The sequence below is a fragment of the Pyxicephalus adspersus genome, chromosome 10 (genome assembly GCF_032062135.1).
Source record: "Pyxicephalus adspersus chromosome 10, UCB_Pads_2.0, whole genome shotgun sequence".
NCBI classification, from domain to species: Eukaryota; Metazoa; Chordata; class Amphibia; order Anura; family Pyxicephalidae; genus Pyxicephalus; species Pyxicephalus adspersus.
The window spans coordinates 43,531,809-43,557,313 of record NC_092867.1 but is presented as its reverse complement, the minus strand read 5'-3'; the positions used below and the strand labels follow the sequence as shown (position 1 = coordinate 43,557,313).

Sequence of the window (25,505 nt, the reverse complement as noted above, 5' to 3'; positions counted from 1 at the left end):
TCCATAGAGCATGAATCATGCATCGTGCAGTCTTTTCTCGTTGGAAAGGATTGTGAAAGATCCTTTCCAACGAGAAAAATTGCAGGTGTGTACGCAGCTTTAGTCTTGGGTTGCCCAAGTGTACTTAGAGATAGAGCTTGTTAATCAATCTGTCATTGTAGAGTTTGTCAAATGTAAACATCTTTATCACAAGCACACCAACATGCAGTATCTATTACTGTACATAAAGCACAAAGTAGTCAAAATGCTTTGAAGAAGGTCTGCGCATTTAAAGAAGGACTGACCGGACAATTAGGTTTCTTAAAGCCTAACTTAAGTCATATATAGAAGCCCTAAGGCAAAACGCAGATAACATTTTTGGCATTATGTATATATTGAGATAAGATTGTATGCATTCGTTTTGTATGCTTGGTATCATGCTTAGTTGAGCTTTGTATAGTCTAAGAACCTTCAATACAAATTATTTAAACTATTGTTGTTGCTACAAAGAGCTGTTCTTCTTTCTTCATATGTCATATATAGAAGTCCCAAATTTTTGCAGTCCTGGAATTATTAATATATAGTAAAGTGCATTTTTAAATGTAAGCACCTCATTTTTTTTGGGATGTGCCCCTTCCAAACCCCTGTGCAAGTTTAGACATGGGAAAGGAGAAGCAGCACAAGGAGCCAGTCTGATCAGCTGCATTGTTCATTTGTTGATAAATGGAGAGCTAGGTGACAGATATATACGTTTATCACGAAAAAATCTTCTTTATAAATTACCTGCACACTGGATCATTACTTCCACTTCCCCTAATTACATGGATGGTGAGGGAGAAACGTGTGCTGACAATGATGGTGTTGTTGGCTGGCAGAGAACTGTTGGCACTGGGCACGGTCAGCAACGGTTGGAAAAGGCACTGCACCAAGACAAAGTAAGACTAATATATTTAAAGAGATACAAAAACTGTTTTGATAATTAAAATTAGCCTGGTCAATATAAAACCCCCAATGTATTCAGACAGTATTTTGTATATACCTAATAGACATAAAAATATTTACATTTTAGTCCTAAACATAAATTTAAATAAGTATAATATAGATATCAATATAATATATACAAAACAGCTACAAATATATTCTCATTATACGCTTACAAGCTCTACTCTTTATGGCCCTTTATAATACCATATACAGTTTTATTTAAATGGGATGAAAAACAGAATAATAAATGCACAAGGATATTCATTGTCTCAAGGCACTTGGTAATTGTTTTGTCCAGAGCAGCAACAAAATTGGACAAAGAAAGTGGCACTGGGGCCAGCTCACATTAATACATATGCAGTAACACAGAATTTAATGGGAAACCCAAGTATCCATATGATACTAATGCACTGATGTATTTTGCAGTCCCTAGATATCCATAGTGCACTTTGTAGCCAGAGTAGTTTTTCCCCCAAAAAAAGAAATACTAAATCAATCCCTACAAAATCCACAATGGCCATATGATTTCTTCTATGCGGTGTTGCCATTATACACACGAAGATGCTTAATTTAAATACTTGACCTAATATGGATATACATCTACAGTTGTTTATCTATACGACATTGTATTATATGTATCACAGTATTTTTGCACATTTTCCAGAATCTGGATTCTTCCCAAAACTGAATATATGTAATACCTAAATTTGTATTGTGCCTGAAAATAAAATTATGTAAAAACAGTTAACAGAAACCAAAATAATTTACCCACTTAGGGCTAGATTTAAATCACACTGGAAATCAAAAAAAAAAAAACTAAAATTAAAGAATGATCAAACTTGCATAAATGTCATCAACTTTTTATCATAGCAGCTCACAATGTGGCTCAGCAGTGTGTATGGCCCCATGTGCCTGTATGCATTCCTGACAACCAGAGGGTATGCTTCTGATGAGAAAACAAATGGTTCTGCCAGATCTGGATAAGGGAACCAGTGAACTGATGGAAAGATACATAATGTCCCTGAGGGTCTCAGTTGGATTCTGGGGAATATGACAGTCAAGTAATGGCATCAATGTCTTCATCATCCAGGAACTGCCTAACACTCTATGACCATATAATGCTGGACATAGTCCTCAAGCTTCATTGTACTGATAGTGTAGGTCTGAGAATGGATCTGAAAATTTTATCTCCTTTACCCTCTAATGATATGTTCCCGGGACTTTAACTGACCCACTGGCAAGCTGGCCATGCTGGCTGATGTCACATGCAGCATACCCTTCACCACAGCATCTCTGGATTCTACTACATCAGTGTGAATCTACTCTACCTCCTCGCACAAAACCACAGACATCAGTAGTTGTTGTTGTCTTTCTATAGACCTGTCCAGATCTCCTTGTGTAAAGGCCTATCTGGCCTTTACACAACCTCACACATGCAATCTGGAGGATCTCGATTACCTGTGCACCCCAAGTAGGTTGCCTTGTTCTACTATACCAGAAGTGACAGTCTGATAAAAAAAATCAGAACAAAACAATGGGAGGAAATTAAATTTTGACATCTTACAAACATATTCATACCTGATAGCAGTAATCAGAGACATAAAGCAGAGTTATGTAATCAGGAAAATGATTTCTCACGGTTAACAAAGCTTCATCCAATCCTAGTTCTTCAGCTTTGACAGAAAAAGATAAATTATGTTATGGCTTTTTGAAAGCCTTTACATAGTTAAATTAGTTGGTTAGGTTAAAAAAAGACATCAAGTTCAACCACTAGGGAAATAAACATACCCTAAATAATAAAACCTTATGGACATTGATTCAGAGAAAGGAAAAAATAAAAACTGGTTCAATTTGCTCTAACAGGGGATGTTCCCTGGATCAACACTCTCTGTTGTCTTTATTTTAAAACTTATATATTATATATAATACCCAGTTATATTCTGTGCTTCTAGAAAATCATCCAGCTTTTTCCTAAAGCAATCTATAATACTTGCCAAAACTACTTCCTGAAAGAGCCTATTCCACATTTTCACAGGCTTAACTGTAAAGAATCCCTTCTTTATCCGGAGATTATATTCCTTTTCCTTCCCTTGTCCTTTATATTGACCTTAAAGTGAAAAATTGGGAAGAGCGTTCTCTATATGAACCATTTATATATTTATACAGGGTGATCATATCCCCCCTTAAACGTCTCTTCTTAAGGGAGAATAGGTTCAGTTCAGCTAATCTCTCCTCATAGCTGAGCTCCTCAATTCCTTTTATTAGTTTAGTTGCCCTTTGGATCTTTATTTCCAACAACAATATGTTGACACCTCCAAAAGATCCCAGGAATTTAAAGAAGGCTTCCTCTTAAACATGCCTTTAATTTTCTTGAGTGTAATTGGATGCTTCAGAAAGTGTTATTAATATATCAGGCATGTTCCAGTGATCCGAGATATTGTATTTAGGGTAAAGAAGAATCTAACCAGCTTCTTTGGTTTACAGGGATGAGTAGTGAACAATATACAAAGTATTCAGTAGTTATACCCAAATGTTGGGAATTTCAAAGCTGTCCCTATGGGATTTGAGCCCCCACTGTTGAAGAAATGTACTGGGGCCTGGTATGTTATATTAATAAGTGATGGGGTACACACATTGCCTTCTTTGTACTGGCCACACAGGTACCATACCTGAACAAGGATCTATTTGGAATATAGGGGGGATCTCACATTGTTTTTAGCTTTATTTACCACGATCGCATCATTTGAATCTCTGCCAGGACATTATCTGTATGGAGTTTGCAGTTTCTATCCGTGTTTGCGTTTGCTTTCTTCCAGGTACTCCGGTTTCCTCCCACATTCCAAAAACATGCAGTTAGGTTATTTGTCTTTCCACCAAATTACCATTAAACTGTGGTAATGTCATGACTATGGTAGGGACATTAGTTTGTGAGCTCCTTCGAGGAACAGCTACCGGTAGTGACATGACTATGTCTTTGTAAAGGGCTGCATAATATTTCGGCACTATAAAAAAATACTGGGTGATAATAATTACCTCTTCAATTCACCTACCTGTTTTTCTCCCATTATAATACTTGGACTACTTAGGGTAAGTGGAGCAGTCACATCCACCTTTTCAGCACTCTGTAAGTTAGTAGCTCATTAGCACCACCATAAACAAGTGAAAAGTGACTGTTTGATGAGCCAAACGCATTAGAAATGGCAGCAAATCAGTAAAAGTCTATCTTATTTCCCAGCTAGAAAACTTCTAGCATCATCTAGCCTTCTTTTTTCTGAAGGCTTTCCATAAGATGTATGGAGAGTGTTCAAGCATATTTTTGTCTGTTCAGCCACATGATCATTTGTGAAGTTATGGAGCTAATGTTGATCAAGATGTGTTCATATTGAACAGTAGTCAGTAGAGTCTGAAGTCATGCAAACCAATCACGTTCCCCCTTACTAAACTCATCAAACCATGGTATTTAACTTCATATAGAATAGTGGTCAGTACAGCCTCATTCATGTAGACCACTCAAGGTCCTCCTCACCAAACCCATTTAGAAGCATGTCTACAAAGATTTGGTCAGAAGATCGGTGCTTATAGATGGAGTCCACTGACACTTTTTAAAAGCAATTACAGCATTACTTGCTTTTTATTTTGAAAAAAATAAATAAAAAGGCAATTTAAAGCTAACTGTTGTAAGCATCCTTTGTCATAAAATTCCTGTTTATTGCCTGAATATTGTTATGATGACCCACTTGTTGCCCTATGTTGTAATAATTTACTGTTTGCATAATGTAACGATTGCCCATTTAATTGATTGATTGCCCATTGTATTGAATACAACTAACCATGCATTGCCAAGTGACCACTGTTTAAGATAACTTAATACCATATATCAGTCCCCTGTAGTTCTGCTATAAACAATGTTACTTTTATCCTTGTGTGCGATGCTAGTATTCTCTTGACTTTTATTAACCATACTGTTAATATGTTTATATTTTGCTTCAGAGCATCATGAACACAGCAAATAAAACCTTATTGTTTATTATATTTTACCAATATGATTATATACACATTATTTAGATGAAATAATTATTTGTCTACTTTTTTGTCTATTAGTATTTGTGATTTCATAATTATTAAGGAAAAAATTGTTGACATATGTAAAGGTGTTGGGGAGTATTTTAAAATTGATACATTCTCGGTGTCAAATATACCAGTAACTGAGATGTTTGTTATGTCCCCTTAAGCTTAAATGACCACATAGCCATAGAGTTTTTCTCAGAGGAATACTTGGAAGGGTAAAAAGTGTTGCCAACTACTGCTGAATTCTTCCCAGCCCCTTTAAGCCAGGTGTACCACCCGGAACATTTTGGTACCCACCTGGCTGTCATCAGTGAGAGTTGGCGCTCTCCTTTAGTTGCTTTGCGATCATTCGTCATCGGTGGATCTCCCGAGACGGTCGTACAAACGACAAGCACTATACACACGCCAGATTCTCGTCTGATATCAGCTCTGAGCTTGTTATCGGATGAGAACCATTGCATGTGTGTACATAGCCTTACACTATTGACAAAACATGGGAGAATAGGAAGTTGGGTTACAATACAGGGGGCAGTAGACAAAGGGATCATAACACAACAAACTTTGGGAAAATGGGAAATACAAGGAGGCAGGCATTAGAAAGCTGGGACAAAATATAGTGGGATGGTAGAAAGCTGATACAAATATAGGTGTTGTGTTTAATAAATTGTATTAATAAATATTGTGTTTAATATTGTATTACTTCCCTGAAACAAGGAGGGCAAAATGGGGGAAAAGACTATCTTCTAATGTACTATTTAGGTTTGCCACACCCCACTCAAATGAAAGCGAGTTGTAATGGGACTCGACTACCCTGAAACAACTGTACAGGTATTCTAACTTTATTGTATTGCAGACACCTCCTAGGGCAATGGAAATACTAAAGCCAGGTACAGTCAGACAACTAGAATTGGCATAAAAAAAGGTCAGCAATGACAGTCTCCATTAATTTCCCAATATAGGAAGAAGAATTTAAATGTCTCGCTCAAGTTGTACTAAGACAGAAGACAATTTTTCCTATTATCATCCTTACCTGCAGTAAAACACACCAAACAAACCACTAACACAAGGAGCAGAGCTGCAAAGTGTTTCCCTGCCATGGTGAGAACTCCTACTGAGCTTTGCACTCTTTGGAAATGCAAGCACACTGTTCTGCCCTAAACATTGTACTGCTTCATAATTAGCTACCACATTATCTGGGATACCAAGGAGCAGAAAAGTCAGACGATATTTAATGGGTAAAGTCCAGTAATTAAACACTTTACTCACATGAGCTTAAGAACTATGCACTGCAGAATGCAAAACAAGCAATGCAAACTTTATTAAAGCACATTGTACCCTTGGTCATGTACCACTATAGTCTAATTTGGGGGGGGGGTTGGGGGATAGCAATGGACCAAAGAATAGCAGTCAGTAATTGCAAAAATTTTGAAATCCTTTATCATGTATTTTATTATTTAATTATTGTGGAAATTGTAAATTTAGATATAGTTAGGAAATGTAACTGTGGCACACCTCTGACCAGTGCACACATCAAATTATAAAAGTGGAGAGGACATTTTGACTATTGCTCAAAATATACAGAGTGAACTATAAAATCAAAATATAAATATAAAAACTAAACCTACAGCCAAGGTGTTAACAGAAAATATATTAAATATATTGAGGTATGAAACCAGTGCTCAATTCTTTGCAAAAATTACAGCACCCTATCCCCAGCCTCAATGGTTATTTTTAATATAGGAAACAGATGTTAAGTCTTGATATCAGTAATATTAACCCTCTGTTCACTTACACTCATAACAGGTGAGGACCAGCACTGAGCCTATTAGTATATAAACATTGAGATCTTTTTCCAAGGAGAAGGGTGGGGTTATGTTTCTGACCACACTGTGCTGAAGCAGAGGGCTTAAATCTTGCTGAACAGAAAGACAAATCCTATTTTTCATATGGAGAACACCACCACAGAGCTCATATTCATATTGCAGAGGATGTTCAGGATATAGAGATATGTGCATGGTTTTCAGTCAGCTGACCTAAACTTAGATTGTTAGGCTTTTAAAACATAAGTATTAAACACTGGAAAGAGTTTGAAATACCCTTACTCCAAGCCAATAACACCAACGTGGTACGGCCATATAGGCATCGGCACCCTAACACATTTTAAAATATTTCATTTCATTTCAATCATTTCTAGGTTCCATGCTCACTTCCAGTTCTGAGACTATAAAGGGAATCAGATGTATCCCCCAGGACAGAAATATAGAAGTGTTCCACAGAACATCATATGTGACATTTTTCAGGGCTGCTAAGACAAGAACACACAGGACTAGATTTTCTGGTAGTAATAACTAGGTATTTTTTGCATTTTCAAAATGAGGCAAAAAAAAAGTTTGTGCTTTATGCAACCTGCTTGGATAAAGTGTAACTTTTTTTGTTTTAGGCAGAGCAATGTACGGAGAAGCAATATGAATAAATGAAAGCCACAGGCAAACTATAGAGCTGTATATATATATATTTGGAGAGGCACTTTTTATTATTATTGTGAATATTCACAAAAGTCCAAGTTGACAAATATCATGTTACAGAATTGCCAGTAGATCTGTATGGTGTCATGACTTCACACAACTGACACTTCCAGTGACAGATGTATGACAATCCATTTTTTGCAAAATATAATATGCCAGAAAAAGACCAAATTGCACCTCACAAATCTATTTTCTGTACAGTGTCTTAATTGTGCCCATCATGGGGCAAAAAAACCTTTAAAGCATATGTAGATCCATAAACAAAAATAAATTGCAGATTTCTAGTCCTTGGGTGTGGGTAGAAAAAGGAAGCTAACCACATCCAAGGACTTCTAAAACCTGCAATATATTTTTTGTTTTTGAGTTTAGATACGCTTTAACATTGTGTTATATACAGTTGTTTCTTTTAATCAGAGTTTTAAATATCTGCAGTAAAAAGTCCATATACCAACAGGCCATTTAAAGCATGCAAAAAAATGTACCAAGAGCAGCATCATAGAACCCAGAGGCTAGCGTAAGCTAAACTCTGTTTGGCTGTTACTCTATGTTGCAGTTTTCCCCTGCTCTTTGTACTGCTTTACTGAATAAAATCGGAAGTTTTAAAAAATAATCCTGCAGTGGGTAGACATCTTTGAATGGACCTGTACATCTATAAAGATCAGAATTGTCAGCTGTGTTCTTGACTGCCTTTAAGGCTTGACTTCTGCTTTTTCTTCTCCCTTTGCCCGATCGCACGGAACAGCTTTTTCCTGGCCTCCTTCTGCCTCTTTAATTTGTCTTCCTCCTCCTTCTGTTTGCTGTGCAAAAACCCTTTCCTCTGGGCTTTCTGTTTTGTCTTGGCCTTCAGTTTCTTGTAGTTATTTACTGTACCCAAAGCTGAAAGGAGAGCACTTATCTGTTGGGAGATACAAAATTAGAACATGTTATTAAAATATTCTACTAAATTTAACTGCTAAGTATATATAATCTGAAGAATAACATTCCGAGATACAAGTCCACTGTGCCATGAAATGGTAGTCTATGTTTTTGTACACTGGGTGCATGTTCCTGTCTTTCAGACTCCAACAACTGACAGCTCTAGTCAAAGCCAACAATGGGGAACCCATTTGCATTGACATCCAATAATGATCATCACAGCCTATCAAATGTGTATCCTTAAAATCAATGTAAACATTTAGGAAAACAAATTAAAGCTATTTTTCAAAAATACTGAATACTAAATGTGATGTAGCCATGTATGCAATAATTGTATCCTGCAGCTGCATCTTACTATTTGTTAACTTTCAATTCACCAGTTGCTTTCATAAGTAGTGTGGCAAAATCTGAAAATGCATCATGATTACTCAGAAACCATGGTGCCCTGTAAAGCCTTAAAGTTCATATGGCTAAACCTTAGCCCAAACAACGGCAGACAGCATTTCATATATAGCATTTTCTTTAACAGTATAAGTATTAGGAATTCGTTATGAGAAGTGACCGTGCTCCTACCTTCCGTTCATGAGGTTCTCTAATAACAGCTGGCCGCAGTTTGTCCTTTGTCACCTTGCCCTTCTTCTCCATCATTTTGGGCTTACTCTTAAATGGCAGAGCTTTCTGCAGAGCTTTAGGAATGTGGAGTGGGTTAAAGTGTCTTTCTTGTCTCATAATAGGCTGAAACAGAAGAAAAAATATTTATTTTCAAAATCATTGTTTGTTGTTTTTTTTCCAGTTTGAATAAAGCTTATGAATACCTTGTACAGGGAATCTTTTCGTTGTTTCTGTTTAATGCCAAGCTCATGTCTGAGCTGTCCAACTGTTTTCATCCCAGTCCAAGTCTCTTTCTGCCCCACAGGTTTCAGCAGTGAGGTAACTGGATTATAAAAGGTGGGCACAGTGACTGGGTACCAAGTGCGGAGGAATACAATGTCTAATAGGAGAGAGAAAGCAAGAGTATAAGTGAAAGTTACACACACCCATAACAGAACTGTACACATAAAGACAATACATACACTAAAGTACATAAAACACCAACTCATTACTTAAACATCCTATTTAGGTTTGCACTGGGATGATGCCTGCATTCCCTCTAGCTCCAACAGATGGTGGCAGGGAATCAAAGAAATATAAATGGCTAACAATCAGCTTTCGTTTTACTTATCGGCTAATGTGCTGCTCTTATCTGAAGATAAATACAATGTGGTAACTCTTATAGTTTCTTGAAGACCTGTACAGCAGTATATTGCATCTGGATGCCTCCAAGCATGAATAAACTTTCCTTTCACAAAATAAAGCACTATCAAGGGAACCTGTCTTCAGTAAATCAAATATACAGTACAGTTAAGAGAAATGCTTGACTACTCCACTATCATACTTCTTATCCAGCCTGTGAAGATGACATCCAGAATACTGCACTTATGGGGAAACATCATTTACTCACCACTCATTAGGAGCTTGTCTTCAAACGTTGCTCTGAATGCACCTTCTGGGGTTCGTAGTGCTTTTTTGATCTGCCCTCGAACACCGCTCACTGTACGCACTGAGGCACCTTCAAATTTAGCCACTTCAAGAATAGAAGAGAACATTCCCTACAGAAAAAGAAAAAGTAGTAATATTAGAGCAGGTCCAAGTCATCCTTTATTATACAAATGGGAGAGGTTTAATTGATATGTACAATATATACAATGCACATAAAGGGGGAAAGAACACTTCAAATTCCCCAAACAAAAAAAAAAGCAGTGCAATAATATGTTACCTTAATAAAAGCAGTATTTTTATATATCTTGCACGGATATCCTATTAACTTGAGTTTCTTCACCACTGTGATAGACTTGTCCAGATCTAGGACAACACCTGTAGCAGCTATACGGAAATCAGCCTTAAGAAAGGAGTTAAAATCCTGTTAGAAATCCAGATGTGTACATTACTGATCAGCTGTCATGGAAAACACAGTACTACCTAATGTACCTTCTCAGACATGTAAAAGGTGGTAGGGTCTAACCTATCATTTGAGAGGGGCTGGTGATAACAAAACAGCAGAATGCAGATTCAACACAAGTGTACATCCAAATACAGCCATCACTACACCCCAACCTGGAACTGTACTACTTTAATGGGGGTTTCAAAGGCCAGTCTGCATGATACAGGTAGCACTCAAGAAGCAGTGTGTTAGAAGCCCCACTGTAAATAGCTGAGCCTAGGGGGGTGTGACTAGTATGACTGGCACTACCCCTGTTGCTCATCACAACTTACAAAGTGAAAAGTTATGTAAACTAAAGGCAGAAAACCATTAGTCACCTTTAACAGCAATCAGCTCATTATATATAAAAATAGTGAATGTGTTACTGTACTTAGAGCTTAAAAAATAAATGCATCACTGTAAACAAAGCTTTTAAGACCTTTTACAAGCCACATGGCTGTTCCATTTTTTATACATTTGTACATATAAACATATCTACAGGAATCATGGAACACAATGTCTTCTAATAATAATTCTGAGGGGGACTGCTATTTTTCCTAACTGAAAGGGGGTCCTTAATTACAGCTTATCTGACCACACCACATGTTTATCAGAGTTTTCAGTGATAAACAACAGTCTTATTACATGTCCTTGACCTGAAATAATCTTTTCACATGAACCCTAGAGTGTAAGCTCTTCGGGGCAGGGTCCTCTTCCCCCTCCTGTATCACTGCAGTGCTCAACCCAGAATTTTTTTTAACCCGGATGGGAAGAAATTGTAGGTGGGGGGCAGCCCCTGTATTGTGACCAAACTCTTTAGTAACCAACCAAAAACAGCCAGGTGGGTGCTGAAAAGTGCCAGGTAGTGCACCCTGCACTGTCTGTATCTGTCATTTGCAAACCCTATTTAATGTACAGCGCTGCGTAATATGTTGGTGCTATATAAATCCTTTTCAATAATTATAACAACCCATGCAATATGCCAGTAACTTCAATACATTTTAGTCACCGAGGCATTTCTCAGAATGCAATTCACAATGCAATAGCTACAGAGAGGTTACAAGTCCCAGCAGTTATTACCCTTAGCCGTTACAGTTTACAGTTTAAGTTCCAGAAGAACGGGGGTTCTATTGGTTGCCAAAAACATCACTACATCTATGTGGTTTACACTTACTGTGGTGGAATTAACAGACTGAACAGCCAGAAATCCAGTTCCCTGGGGAGTGATGGGCCCTGAAGACAAATGAAACAAATTAGTAATGTAAATTATCTTACTAAAAAACTAGAATACACTCTAAACAAAACGCTTTACAATTTAATATAAATACATTTTTTAGTTTAAACCTGGAATGCAGGGAGATAAAACTCATCAACTAATGCAGTTGTGACAAGCAAAAGAATACGCCTAAAGATTTACTGGATCCAGTCCACCTGTAATATGAAAAGTACTCACCCCATATAGTGGCTCCGCAGTGCATGTGTTCTGGTGTGTACTTAAGAAGCCGGTGGCGTCCATTATGATCCTCAATATAATAAAGTGGGACAGTCTGAAATCTCCTCCAACCCAGGGAAAAGATCAGGGGATCTCTGGTCTTTAGAATTCTTTTGTGCCATCTGTGCTTCTTTAACCTCATCTAAAGATAATTACAAGCAACACTGTATTTATAAAGCCGTATATCAAACAAGCAAGTGTATATAACTATTATATTTTGACTCTGAATATTTAAATGAGTTTGATACACAAAAACACACACACACAAATACACAAGCAGTTTAGATTGCTTTACCTGAATATAGCCAACATTTCCTTCACTGTTTCCAAGTCCCCCTAAGATCATTGGATAATGAGGGTCAAAGTTTACTACAAATTCACAAGGCATATTCTCAATTTCTATGCGGAGGTACATGCCAGGCCGGAAGCCTTCATACTGCACACGGACTTCATCATCCTGGTCTTCAAACTCTGCACGGTTCAGCTGGGGGTAAATAAGACAGTATGAGAGGCAAGTGGCAACAGTATGAAGCATACTGTAGATGCAGTGGTCATGATGAACACAATGAAAGTTCAGGAACAGAAAATGAGTACTTTTAAAGGACTTCTCACTCCACCATGACAGGAAAATACAATGCAAATAAAACCATTTAATTCAGGGGATACAAAACTAAATTTAGCTTTAAACAATAACAAAGAAGAACATTTTTAAATAGACTTCTGCTGACCTCTGCCTGCTTCTGCATCTCGCCCTTCAGGTCATCAAAGTAGGTAGCTTCACCATCGCCATCATCATACTCCATGTCAAACCGCTCCTTTAGCTTACGTTTCTTCTCCAAGCGCTGGTTTTTCTCTTTATCATCCGCAGGGGCAATCTCATCCCCTGCTTCCTCATCACCTTCTTCATCCTCATCATCAATCTGTGTGATACAAGAAATATGTAAGTAAACATATAACAAAAAAAAAAACAAACACACTACAGCAGGGAAGCCACTTGGGATTATTTCTTGGCAGAATACAGCTCTTTCATCCTTCTTGCTTTTATATATTAAAAACAATGCTATTCCTTGCCAATGCATTGGAAAGCAATGTTTTTTGTTTAATCAATAGTAGACTCAGCAAAACAGAAATCCACACATACACATGCTCCATATGTTCTCTTTTAGGAATTTGGAATGACATTGAACAGATTTTGATATTCTGAATATTTCAATAGAACAAGAGATGCTTTTAAAGAGAATTATTGTCTTTAGTTGAATGTATTTACCTCCTCATCCTTTGATTCCGGTTTGCCCTTGTGCACTTCCCCGGTCTCTAAATCTTCAAAATCACCATATAGTTCATCTGCAAATAAGAAAACATATGACATTACCCCAAAAACCCTCTATTTTTTCACCGAAGACATGCTGTCAACCCCATAAAACGCAAATGTATGGATAAGACCTGGATGACCAGACCCTTTGACAGGCTAAACTACTGCATGGCTGAGCATCTATCCAGAAGGATAAGTCTGAAGCCTTGTCAACACCTGGTAAACATCATCCTGGCCTTGGGGTCACTTTCTTATTTCTGTCAAGTACTGAAAATTTAAAAAACATGACAATATATATATATAAAAATATTATTGACACCTAGCAAAAATATGTGGATGGCATGGTATCTTTTTTGTGGTCACTTCAATGATCCTGAAAACAAGATACTGACCCTAAACATAAATAAAGTTGAATATTAAAGCTCAGGGCACCTATGGATTAAGACATGGAAGTTATCAGTTTCAGATGGATGGGACTATAACCTGGCCCCAAATGGGTGTATTTTAATAGGGAATAAGTGTCATTGGCTGGTTTCTACCATGCAAAATATCTCAGTTTAAGGGCAGTATGGACATTTAAAAACCTCAAGATGTTCCAATCATGCATGCAGATCTGACCGTAATTACAGGTTTCAGAGTTTCTAGGAGGTTGAGACTGAGCTTCCAGGAATGGAGGATGCTGATCAACCGGTCACTGAATTCAACAGGCCATTACATTCATGCAATAATGTAAAGATTTTTAGACGTCTGCAACACTTACCATCTTCCTTCAGCAATTTTTCTGCATCTTTATCAGCTTCCCATTTGCCAGTTACAAAACAGTCCCGGATGCAGTCCATTACCTAGGATAAGTAAAAAAAAATAAATACCTAGCTGCAACACAAACTCACACACCATTCTGTTCAAATTGAGCCAGTTACATGCTAATGCATTCCTAACCAAATACGGCTTATATTGCATGAATTTACCTGTGAACAATTTCTTCCCTCTCAGAAGGGGACAATTGGTACACTGCTATTACCAACACATAGCTATATTCCTTGCTGATATCAAGACTGCATATCAATATATTACCACCCAATATACTCTTTACCCATCAGGCAGATTATTTAAAAGGGTGCAAAAAAAAAAAAAAAACTGCGTCAGCCAAATAATGTTAAACACCACATGCATCCAAATAAAAGATTTACTCCTAGCCTCAAGCACATCAAACCCAAGTTGGTCTAGGAGACAGGAACCCATCCTTCCTGGGCTCTTCTTGAATGCTAAAAATTACAAGAATTGATACAAGATAGTGGGGTAGGGGAAATAAAGGAATAAAGTTGGATAATGTCGGCTGATCTTCTCTTTTCTTTATTTTCTTTTTGCAAATACAGTTATAAAAGACTGCAGTATTTGTGTATATGCATACCTCTTCCTCATCCCAGTCCTGAGGGCTTTCAACCACAAATTTAGAGCAGTCCAGGGCATTTGCTGCTCTTTTAGATTCCTTCTCTGGACGACTGACATGGAACAAGCCACCTAGTTCTCCCTTTTCGTCAGCTTCTTTTTCCTCATCAGCCACTATAAGTAATGAAAATCAAAACACAAAAAGAGTTAAAAGTTTTTCATTTTAGTTGATATCTCTCCCAAGTAAATGCTGTGTCAGAGGACAAGACAATAAATTGAATTCTCCTACATAGGAAAGACATGTAAAAATAACAGTAAAATTGAAAAGAAAAATGTTTTTTTTTTATTACTTGGTTAGTTTGAACAAAATGCCATCTATATTATCTTGAAAGCAAATCTTTTAGTAAAAATGAAGTTCAGCCTTATCTGCACACACAGGTAAGCTAACTTACCTGTTCCATAAACAAGTTTTCGGAGATTAGGAACAGACTGTTGATGGCGCAGGAAGACTTCTGCAGCTTTCTTTTTCAGGTCTTCTTTCCACTTTAAAGCACCTACAAAACGAAAATATAAATATGAATGGTGTATAGTCCAAATGAATTAAAAACACATTTCAGTTATTGGCAGATTGGGGGAAGGTAAAGCAACTTAAACTTTCTAAGACTGGGGAAAGAAAAATGCAAATAATCAGATTAAATTCTAGTTTCTTCATTGCCAGCCATGCTTTGTGATCTCTGTACTGGAAGCACAGAAAAATAAATTCACGTCAGGTAAAATAACCCACACGTGTTAATTAAGTTTTGAATTGAGCCACCTGCTTGGAATTCAGCTTTTAACAGTTTCAGTGGCCCTGCTCGCCCTGTGCAATTTTAAATCGTTTTACTACAGGAGGCAGAAAGAAATATTTAACATTAAGTGTTTTAAACTCTGTGTATTACTCACCTACTGTGTCTTCAGAAGCAGTGTGATCTTCAATAAAGGTATCATCATCATCTTTGAGTAGGTTCTCTTCATCATCATCATCCTCCTCCTCTTCATCAGAGGTGCCTTCTACTTCTTCCATCTCTTCAGAGTCTTCATCCTCAGGCTCCATGTCTTTTTCATCAGATGACACTCCATCCTCCCCAGTGCAGTTTCCACTATCCAATACATGTGTTTTTTTATCATCCTCATCCTCCTCCTCCTCCTCACCATTTTTTTCATTGTCCCCATATTCTAGATCATCATCACTGTCAGCAAAGGCAAGCATCTCAAATGTGGAAGATTTATTTTTATCTTCCATTTTTATACGTTTTACTGCTCTTGGGGTGAGCTTCTGCTCCTTAAATCTCTCATCATCATCATCATCATCATCATCATCATCATCCTTCTCCTCCTCCGACATATCTTCATCATCAATGTCATCCTCCTCCTCCGACATATCTTCATCATCATTGTCGTCATCCTCTTCCTCAATTTCTTTATCTTCTTCATCAAGGTTATCCTGGTCTTCCTCCTTCTCAACATCCTCTTCATCATCATCCCCATCCTTGTCATTTTTAAACACTGCTTTGCGACGAATGCGCCCAGTTTTAGTGTCTATCACTTTCTCTTCAGTGGGCATCACAAAGCTGTGAGACAGAAATTAGTAATTAAAAAAAAATCTAATAATGACAGTAGATTATCTAAAAGTGCAAGGTAAATTATAAGAAAAAAACTTACTCCTTTTTTTCAACGTCCTCAATGCCCAGAGGTTTGGAGTCTGTAAATAAGGACACTTTGCTAGTGGACATCTTAGAATCAATAGTGACATTTGTAGAAATCAAGCTCTGAACCAGTTCATGTGAGGGCTTGGCCGCTCGCTGTAAAAAAAACATCACAAATTAATGGTTTAATTCTATAGCTTGATTTATTATAAATTGTCTACAAGAAAAATTTAGCTAGTGGTGTACTAGCTATTGTGCCAAGTAAAAGGCAAAGATATAAAAAATTCTTCTAATTTTTATTTATCTGTTACATTTATATTAAAAATGATTGACTGGTCTAGTTCTGCATTTTTCCTCTTAACATTCTTTGTGAAACACAGTTAACCACTGGGCTTATACCCTAAAAAGTTGCTAAATCCCCCAATAAAGCTTCCAATTTTATGGGGTGTACAAAAAAATAAAAAAAGTTTTCTTAGAACATTTCTTGGAGGGAAAAGCAAAAGTCTGGAGTATGGGCTCAGGTAACAGTCAATGGTCTCCCCGCAGCAATGTACTCTTTTTGCAGTAACATGTATACCTGTTGCTCCAGTTGAATATGATGTGGTCCCAGGTCTATGTAAACTGCATCTTTATCATAGACCACACCACCAACACCTGAAAGAGGGGCGTAGATTGTTTTCTCCTTTTCATTTAGTGAACGCTTCTTAAGTTTGTCTGGGAGAGGACATGGATCAGGCAAGAAGCTTACATCTGAGAGCGCAAAATCGCCAACACCTAAAGCGGAGACAGATATAAAAGCATTAAGATAAGATAGGACTCTATGACAAAAATGCATTTCTCTCCCTAAATCTGTGTTGAATTTCACATTTTCACAAATATCTGGTCACACAAGTATGAACCAAAACTGACCATTGGTTTTAAAAGAAAACATATTTAAACTCACCTGGTAAGTGAATTTGGCTCTTGTTCTTCAAATATGCCCCACGCAGGTAACCATACAGAGAAACTTTGCGATCACACTTAGGATTTACTCTGATATCTTCTGGATTAGTTAAATCTTCCATCCTGGGTAATAAAAAAAAAAAGGAATAAAAGGAATATTACTTGTGTAAGTCACAGGAAATGTCATAAAAAAAAAAAGGTTGGAAAACACACACATACAAAAAAAAAATCTGCTTTCCGAGAAATGGCATAGCTTAACTGTAAACTAAGCAAAGGAACTAATAGTAGTGCATTAGGAAAATTGAAGAGAGCTGGTCATGACAGTGCCTATGCAATAAATTGATGTTGCTGGGCACCATCCTAGAAGAGGAATGTGGAGTGCAGAGCTGGAGCATGAAAAGGATGATACAAATATAGCACCTTGACTGTTAGCAATAATTTATAACTCACCTGTCTGCTAGAACATAAGGGTGAGAAGTCTGCCAGGTTAGAGGACGAAATTTCATGACCGAGATAAATCTTCCCAGATTACGTATTTCTTGTTTTTGGTACTCGGAATACACCATCCCTGAGAGGTAGAAAAGCTTAGCACCCTAAAAAGAATATTTATCTTTAGGTTACATTACTTCATATGGAATATTATATTTCATTTTTATATAACATTTGGAGATTTACTTTCTATTACTGCCAGTAAATGTATTATGTTTCAATGCAGCTGTGAATTCACATCACAGTAACTTTATGCTTTACTTTAATCTTAGCCTGACAAGTAGTTTTAAATAGACTTTAAAAGTACAAATAAATATTCAAAAAAATTGCAACCAGACAGGTCTTTGCGTGCTTGCAATTTTGTTTTAATTACACTAATCTGTCCTTTGTAACATGTGCCACCATCTTCACAAGGTCATCTTACAGGTGTTGGATATATGGCCATCTTGACTTACCAGGCCAAAATGGCATAACCGCCACACCTTAATTTAGTCCTGGAAGCCCCAGGGGATGCTAAAATACATGGAATATTCCAGCATTCTACACTAATCTGCAAATGTGCAGCTCCATAATTGAAAAAAAAATTGAGAAGAGGCAAGTATGTGTAGGACCTGTCAACATTACATCCTAGGGACCTGCCATCTTGACTAATCCTGTTCATTCACTGGATGACGTAACACCTGCCCAGAAGTTACATTATACCCCGGCAGTTGGCTACTGTGTTACAGACATCTTTAAAAAAAAAAAAAAAATGAAGTAAAGCACCCATTATTTATTATAGAATATAAAGCAGCTGTCTCTTTATTAATATTTTCCAGTAATCTTATCAGCACCTGATAAACTTCTGTCCAGAATCTGTGCTTCAGCCTCTTCTTGACCTTGCGTAATTGCTTGTTGTTTTTAAAGGAGTCAAGATGGGTGAGGACCCCCATTATTTTTGGAAAACCGTGGACCTGACAAATGTTCAGGAACTCAAATGTTTCCATCTCAAATCCAAAACTTGCATCTATGAGCATCAAGACCTGTTTCAACAAATAAGAGAATGAATGTGATTTTATTCACTTGATAGAGTGGGAAAAGAATAAACAGAGAATATAAATTAAAACAAAATAGAGAATACCATACTAATGAGAACATTTTCCTTACCAAATCTGCAACTTTAGCCAGATCTATCATGGTATTGATGTCACAGCCACATTCTATAATGGTAAGGCGGCGCTTCTTCCCTAAAAAAAAAAAAAAAAAAAAGATAATTGCTCATTTTACAATGTGCGTGAAGGACAGCTAAAAGCAAACTAATTAAACAAAAACATTCAACAAGCTGGCAGACCAAAATTAACATCAGCTGAGGTTTGAAAAAAAAAAAAAAGATTTTAATATTAGAGACATAGTAGAACATCTTGCTCTGTAGCACAGATATACAATGCACATCTAAAGATCTATGGGTCTCACCAGAAACAATGGTCACAGGTCCACGGATTTCACTAAGCTTCTGCTTGGTAAAGTTTTTAATCAGACATCGGATAAGGGTGCTCTTTCCAACTTTTGGGGGTCCAACAACTACCACAACCACAGGAGGCGGCTCTAAGGGTGTTCGATCTACAACTGGGATGTGATGCTTTTTTGTCTTCAGATCCTGTGTTCTATAATGGAATAACATTAAACAGATTTATTTATTCAGCTTGTTGTATTGAGAGCTTCTTTTATTACTGGTGGAGAGATCTCTGTATTCATGTTCTAAGTCTGTAAACCCTACTGGACCATTATTTTTGGGATCTTACCTTGATGATGTTTTTCCTTTATTTTATATTCATGAGATTGCAACAGAGGAAAGTGACTGGTGGACACTATAGCCAATAGTTTCTGCAGCAGAAAAATTAGATCTCCTGCTTATCCAGACATATATGCTGTGGGACAGAGTTGTGTAAATCTTGATTGGATAGAGGCATAAAAACCTTTTAGAACTTTGAATTTATTTAAATAAAGATTAGGTGCTTGTAAATTGCTTTCAAAAGCTGGCTGTAGAGGCATAATGTAAAATAATTAACAGCAACAGTTCCTTTACACCAATCCATTAACTAAAACACTATGTATTAGCACAATGCATTATGTACAGTGGCTTCGGAAAGTATTCAGATCCACTTTGCTTTTTTCAAATTTGTTATGTTGCGGCCCGATAGTACAATAGTAATATTTTTTTTCCCGCATCAATCTGAAATCAGTACTCCTTAATGACTAAGTGGAAACAGAATTTCAGACAATTTTGTAAATTTATTAAAAAGAAAAAAACTGAAATATCATATCACAATATTTACATAAGTATCCAGACCCTTAACTTAACTTAGTTGAAGCACCTTTGGCAGCAAATACAGCCTCAAGTCTTTTTGGGTATAATACAACAAGCTTTGCACACCTGGACTGTGGAACTCTTTTTACCTATCTTCTTTGCCAATTCTCTCAAGCTCAGTAAGGTTGGATGGGGGCAGTCAGTGAACAGCCATTTTCAGGTCTGTCCAGAGACCGATATTTCCGACAGAGTTCAAGTCAGGGCTCTGGCTGGGGCCACTCTAGGACATTCACAGAGTTGTCCCTAAGCCACTTCTGTGCTGTCCTCGCTGTGTGCTTTGGGTCATGTTGGAAGGTGAACCTTTGGCCCAGCCTGAGGTCCTGAGCACTGTGGAAAAGCATTTCATTGAGGATATCTCTGTACTTTGCTCCATTCTTCGTTCCCTCAACCCTAACCAGTCTCCTGGTCCCTGATGCTTAAAAAGAATGATGCTGCCACCACCAAGCTTCCCTGTTAATTCTAAACATAACATTTAGAATTGAGGTTAAACAGTTCAATCTTCATTTGATCAGATCAAACCTTGTTTCTCAGAGGTCCTTTTTGTGCTTTTTTTTTTTTAAGTAGATTGAACTTCAAGTGGATTTTTATGTGTTTTGCACAAGAGAGGCTTCTGTCTAACCACTCTGCCATAAAGCCTAGACTGAAGGAGTGCTGCAGTTATTGTTGTCCTTCTGGAACTTAGTCCCATCTTCACACAGGATCTCTGGAGCTCAGCCAGAGTGACCATCAGGTTCTTGATCACCTCTCGCAATAAGGTTCTTCTCCCTAGACTGCTCACTTTGGCTAAGCAACCAGCTCTTGGAGTTCTAGTTTATACAAAACTTTTCCATTTGAGAATTATGGAGGCCACTATGCTCTTGAGAACCACCAATGCAGCAGACATTTTTTATAGCCTCAGCCAGATTTGTGCTTTGCAACAATCCAAATCATGTCAAATCAATTTAAATTACTCTAGGTGGACTCCAGCCAGGGAGCAGAAAAATCTCAGAAGCGATCAAGAGAAATGGGAGGGACCAGAATGAATACTTGCATAAATGTGATATTTAATTTTTTTCTTTTTAATAAATGTACAAAAATTAGGAGTATAAAAAAATCTGCCATATAACTTAAATGGAAAAATGTGATTGTGGTCTCAATGCTTTCTGAAGCTACTGTATATGATGGGGTGATATGGTGGCACTCCAACACAATGCACCACATTGCACAGTAACTCAGACTGCACTACCTTTGCATTCTTCAGGATGTATTACAGTGCATTAATTTTTAGGAGACTGTATACCACAGCGCCTAAATAATGCATTGGGGAATCAGGATCCTATAGACCTAGTGCTGAATTCTATGTTAGTACTGCATAAAGTTCTGATTATTTTTGATAAAACTAAGGGGTCTATTTAACAGTGGATCGGACATTCACTAAAATCATTCTATGGCGGAGAAACAATTACTGCCATTAAAACACATAGACCTGAAAAAATCACCACCAGGGAACATTTCAGTAAATGTTAGATCTACTGCTTTATAAAAAGACACCTAACAGTTCTACAGGCCTGTGTTGGACTTGGGAATAGTAAATGTAGATTTAGAGGCCATGTTGTGTAACATTAGCTGACCTGTGAAAGTTCCTTGCCATGCGCACAGCAGACTGCACTGTAAAGGCTTTCGGGTTCCTTTTTCTGGCATCTTCTTCTGCACCGACTCCTTCTGCCTGTTGTCGATTCCTCTTCTTGCTTGCCTTCGGTCCGCTGTTTTTCTTGCGGTGTTTCTTCTGATCTTTTTCCTCCATATTCACAAGTATTAAAGGGTCTCTACCTATGGGATATAAGGAACATCCAGAATATGTTTATATACTGCATAATCTATGTTCTCCCCCAAGTACTGAACATCCAATTAAGACTGTGCTATTAACTACTACAACTTCCACTTAGATGGAAAACCCAAGCAACACATATCCAGCCACCTTACATCCTAAAACTCAATTATAGAACATACCAACTGCTCCCTCGCATATCACTCTACATGATGTATAACCATCAACCAACAACTAAAGCTGGGTACCCACGTGCAATAATTGTGAAAGACCCTTTCCAACGACTAAGGACTGCACGATGCATGAACAAGTGCTGTACATACAGCACTGTTCTGCTCTATAGAGAGGGGAGGGGGAGAACGATGGAGCGGCACCACGCTGCGTGCACTTCCCCTTTGCTTCTAATACGATCGTTCGTTGTCCATAATCCGTGGATCCGCCAGGACGGTAGTTCGGACAACGGGCGCTGTACACATGCCAGACTCTCATCCGATATCAGCCCTGAGCAGATTATCGGACGAGAACCATTGCAAGTGTGTACGTAGCTTTAGTCTCTGAACCCCTGAGGAAGCCATAGAGCAAAACGCGTCAGGCCATGAGACAAGACTTATGAATGCTCAATATGATCGCATGCTATATGTAAACAATAATTTATAGGATACCCTGTTAGCATAGGAGAACTATGTTTAGCGGAGGACTTGTTTAAGAATTCTACTTTTCATTTGAGTAAAGAACCCTTTTATTACTATTGCCAAAAAAGCCTTCTTCTGCTTTCCTTTTACTTTATTAACTAAATTTGGCTTGGCAACAGTATGAACCCTGTATCACAGAAGACCCTCCTTTGGTAAGCTACCTCTTGTTTATTCACTTTAACCTCAAAATATTTAGGTCAGTGAGTGGAAGGAATATTTTATGGTTCATAGCATACCCCAAACTTCACCCTCTTCCCACATATGGGGTCCCAGCCTGAGAGCCAATGCATCTGTAGGTCCTAGAATTAGTATGAAATCTAAGAAATCCTGTGGACATTTTTACAGTTCAGGGGATCTAGCTGAGGTGCTGCTTTATGAACAATTTCTGATAATGTACATTTTTCTATCCCCTCAACTTAGAATCTTGTGTTCCTTCCACATGTCAGGGCAAATGTGGGGGCTCTGGGGGATCTGTGGTCTTTGGAGTGTGGTGAATGAGAGAATCTATGTCCTGCCAATGCTTTCACATTTGTGATTTCAGCACTTTGATATGTAAGAGGCAGGTAGCTACATGTGTCCCCTGGAAATCTCAGCAAAGATAATGTATGATAAAATAAAATACTCATACTGCACTGTACAATGATAGAGACATTTCCAGGGACAAGCCCCCAAACTGTGTCTGGGCAAAATAAATACAGCTGAGCATCAATATTCCACAGCCTTGACTACAGCTCTTCATATTCAGCATGACGAAATCACACGATCGGAAAAAACCCGCACCGAACGAAAAAACTCCAACTCACCCAGACCCTGTCGCTAAACTACACACCAGCTTATATCATCCACATGGGAGCAAGATCCGCCGGAAGCGTGGCTGCTAAAGTGTTCCGAGCGGAAACAACAGCCAGGGGGAACTTGTCGTGCTTGACAGAGTACAGCGTGCTCTTCTAGTAAATGGTAGAAAGAAGTTGTTCATAGGAGGGGCGGAGTTACTATGTGACGCAATACGTACAGAGATTTCTGGGGATTTTTCCTCTCTGCAGCTTCTTAGTCTTATGAGAAAATCCTACCCTCGGAATTCGTACTACCATCAATTGTATAAAACTTCATATCTCCCACACCCATTGTTGTACAAATGTGAAACTTTTTGAGTACAAGGGGAACCATGAGAGCTGATATGAAACTTAATTTTAGCCCCCAGAATGTAACATGTTGCAAGGGGTCTCCAACATAAAATCCTAATAATCGGATCTTTTCTCAATAAAGTGTAACTAAAGTGAAAAATAAAAAGACACCTTAACTCACACAGATCTGTGGCATATGCCGCTATATTTGTAAAATAAAGAAAGTGCCATTCTCACTGCACATGCTCCATTTTTACCGACAGAACAGACCCTCCTGCGCATGCTGGTTGGGGGTGAAATTGTGTGGCGGTGTGGTTACTCCTTCCTTATGCCATAGAACCCTGCCTAGGGAGAGACACTCAGTGCGGAGTCAAATGTGCAGACGCTGTGGTGCGAGGGACTGAGCGGCTGGTGGGGTTAGCTTGACACCTTCGCTGAACCCTAATTTCTATGGAACGGGAGGATGTTTGAAACTGGAAATGTGGGAGCAAGTAGGAATGCCTTTTGTCCCCACCATTAAAATAATATACCCATCATATTCTGCTACCCAGTCACATATAGCTATTCCCTTACTCTGTATGAACCCGAATTTCTCTGTATGAAAAAGGAAATGTAACTGGAAGTGGTGGACTCTTGTGGCTAACTCCTAAACCCCTAAAATTTCATCACTACAGCACCATCACAAGATACAAAAACTGTACATGTCATATCGTGCTACCCTGTCACACATAGCTGGTCACTTACCTTCAGTGAACCCCAATAGCTCAAGAACGGGGCCATGTAGGGACCTGAATATGTAGTAATAACATGTACTCCTTGGCTATCAGTCACATGCATTGCATTTCTCTGGAAGTATCCATTGCAGAGATTTTGGGGTACAAAGAAGGTTAGCGGACCCCTATAACTAGCAGGATGCATTGTATGGTGTAGTTTCTGCTCTTTGGTACAGGAATGATAAGCGCAGACTGATATATAACCAGCCAGCACTGATGATGATAGCTTTAGTTTTGTATCTTTCATGTGGCCTGTGGGTTAAATTTGTGTAGGGGGTCCTGAAAATGTAATGTGACTAGCAGATTCTTACATTTTACTTATTTGGCCCCATGCTATCATGAGATACAGACACAGAAAGTGGTAAAAGCGGATTTAGTCATTAGGCGATGTTGGATATCTGGCTCCAGGGCCAACAATATATTGTATGAACCTCTGGGACCCCTCAGCAAAGTCCATTCAGCAGATCCCCTTGTGTTCTAAGTTGGAGGTTGACAAATGTCAGGTACAGTCCAAACACGGGTCACATACATATAGGGATACAGAGGAGTACCTGGTGGCTGATGCGATTTAGGGGTGTGGGGGAGTGAGATCTGTACAGTATATTCTTCATGTTGGTATGGGTGATTACTTCCCTAATCCCAAATTCCACTTTCTGCAGAAATTACCCGTTAAAGTGAACCTTTTTTCTGGGGATATGTAAAATAATTTTAGGTGTTTTTGGATACATCCTTTAATTTTATTTCTAATTATGGGTATGGGAAGCAAAAAATGCTGGTAAAGTCTTTTTTTTTTTTAAATTGCCAAGAAAGCGAATATTTGTAACAGATATTAGTCATTAAAATAACTGACTGCTTAGTACAGTAAATCTCGCCCTCTCAGGTTCACCCTACCCATAGATTTTCCAGTCCAGTCAGCAATTATCTAAGCATGGGTGGGCTGAGAAGGGCAGTCACATGACATT

At 38.1% G+C, this 25,505-nt stretch overlaps 2 protein-coding genes across 3 annotated transcripts in view; both read right to left on the bottom strand.

The window, feature by feature from the left end:
• The window catches only part of LOC140339683 (heparan-alpha-glucosaminide N-acetyltransferase-like), a 143,469-nt gene extending 137,324 nt beyond the window's left edge, over positions 1 to 6,145 (bottom strand). For both annotated transcript variants that reach the window (XM_072424480.1, XM_072424481.1), the window contains exons 1-3: positions 6,062 to 6,145; positions 2,542 to 2,636; positions 763 to 899 (exon numbers count right to left, since the gene is read on the bottom strand). In XM_072424480.1, coding sequence (XP_072280581.1) covers positions 763 to 899; positions 2,542 to 2,636; positions 6,062 to 6,128 — 299 coding nt within the window. In that variant the 5' untranslated portion in view covers positions 6,129 to 6,145. The remainder of the gene's footprint in view (positions 1 to 762; positions 900 to 2,541; positions 2,637 to 6,061) is intronic.
• A 1,390-nt stretch (positions 6,146 to 7,535) lies between these two features.
• On the bottom strand, positions 7,536 to 23,585 carry BMS1 (BMS1 ribosome biogenesis factor). The gene is made up of 23 exons (XM_072423991.1): positions 23,450 to 23,585; positions 21,758 to 21,956; positions 19,253 to 19,443; positions 18,947 to 19,026; positions 18,634 to 18,822; positions 17,762 to 17,904; positions 17,313 to 17,434; positions 16,947 to 17,143; positions 16,386 to 16,525; positions 15,627 to 16,294; positions 15,137 to 15,238; positions 14,707 to 14,858; positions 14,056 to 14,137; positions 13,251 to 13,327; positions 12,712 to 12,903; positions 12,279 to 12,467; positions 11,945 to 12,125; positions 11,666 to 11,724; positions 10,288 to 10,410; positions 9,973 to 10,120; positions 9,287 to 9,462; positions 9,045 to 9,206; positions 7,536 to 8,451 (listed from the first exon to the last, which is right to left on the bottom strand). The coding sequence occupies exons 2-23, from the start codon at positions 21,928 to 21,930 to the stop codon at positions 8,224 to 8,226; spliced, it is 3,774 nt and encodes a 1,257-aa protein (XP_072280092.1). The 5' UTR covers positions 21,931 to 21,956; positions 23,450 to 23,585; the 3' UTR covers positions 7,536 to 8,223.
• Positions 23,586 to 25,505: the final 1,920 nt, after the last annotated feature.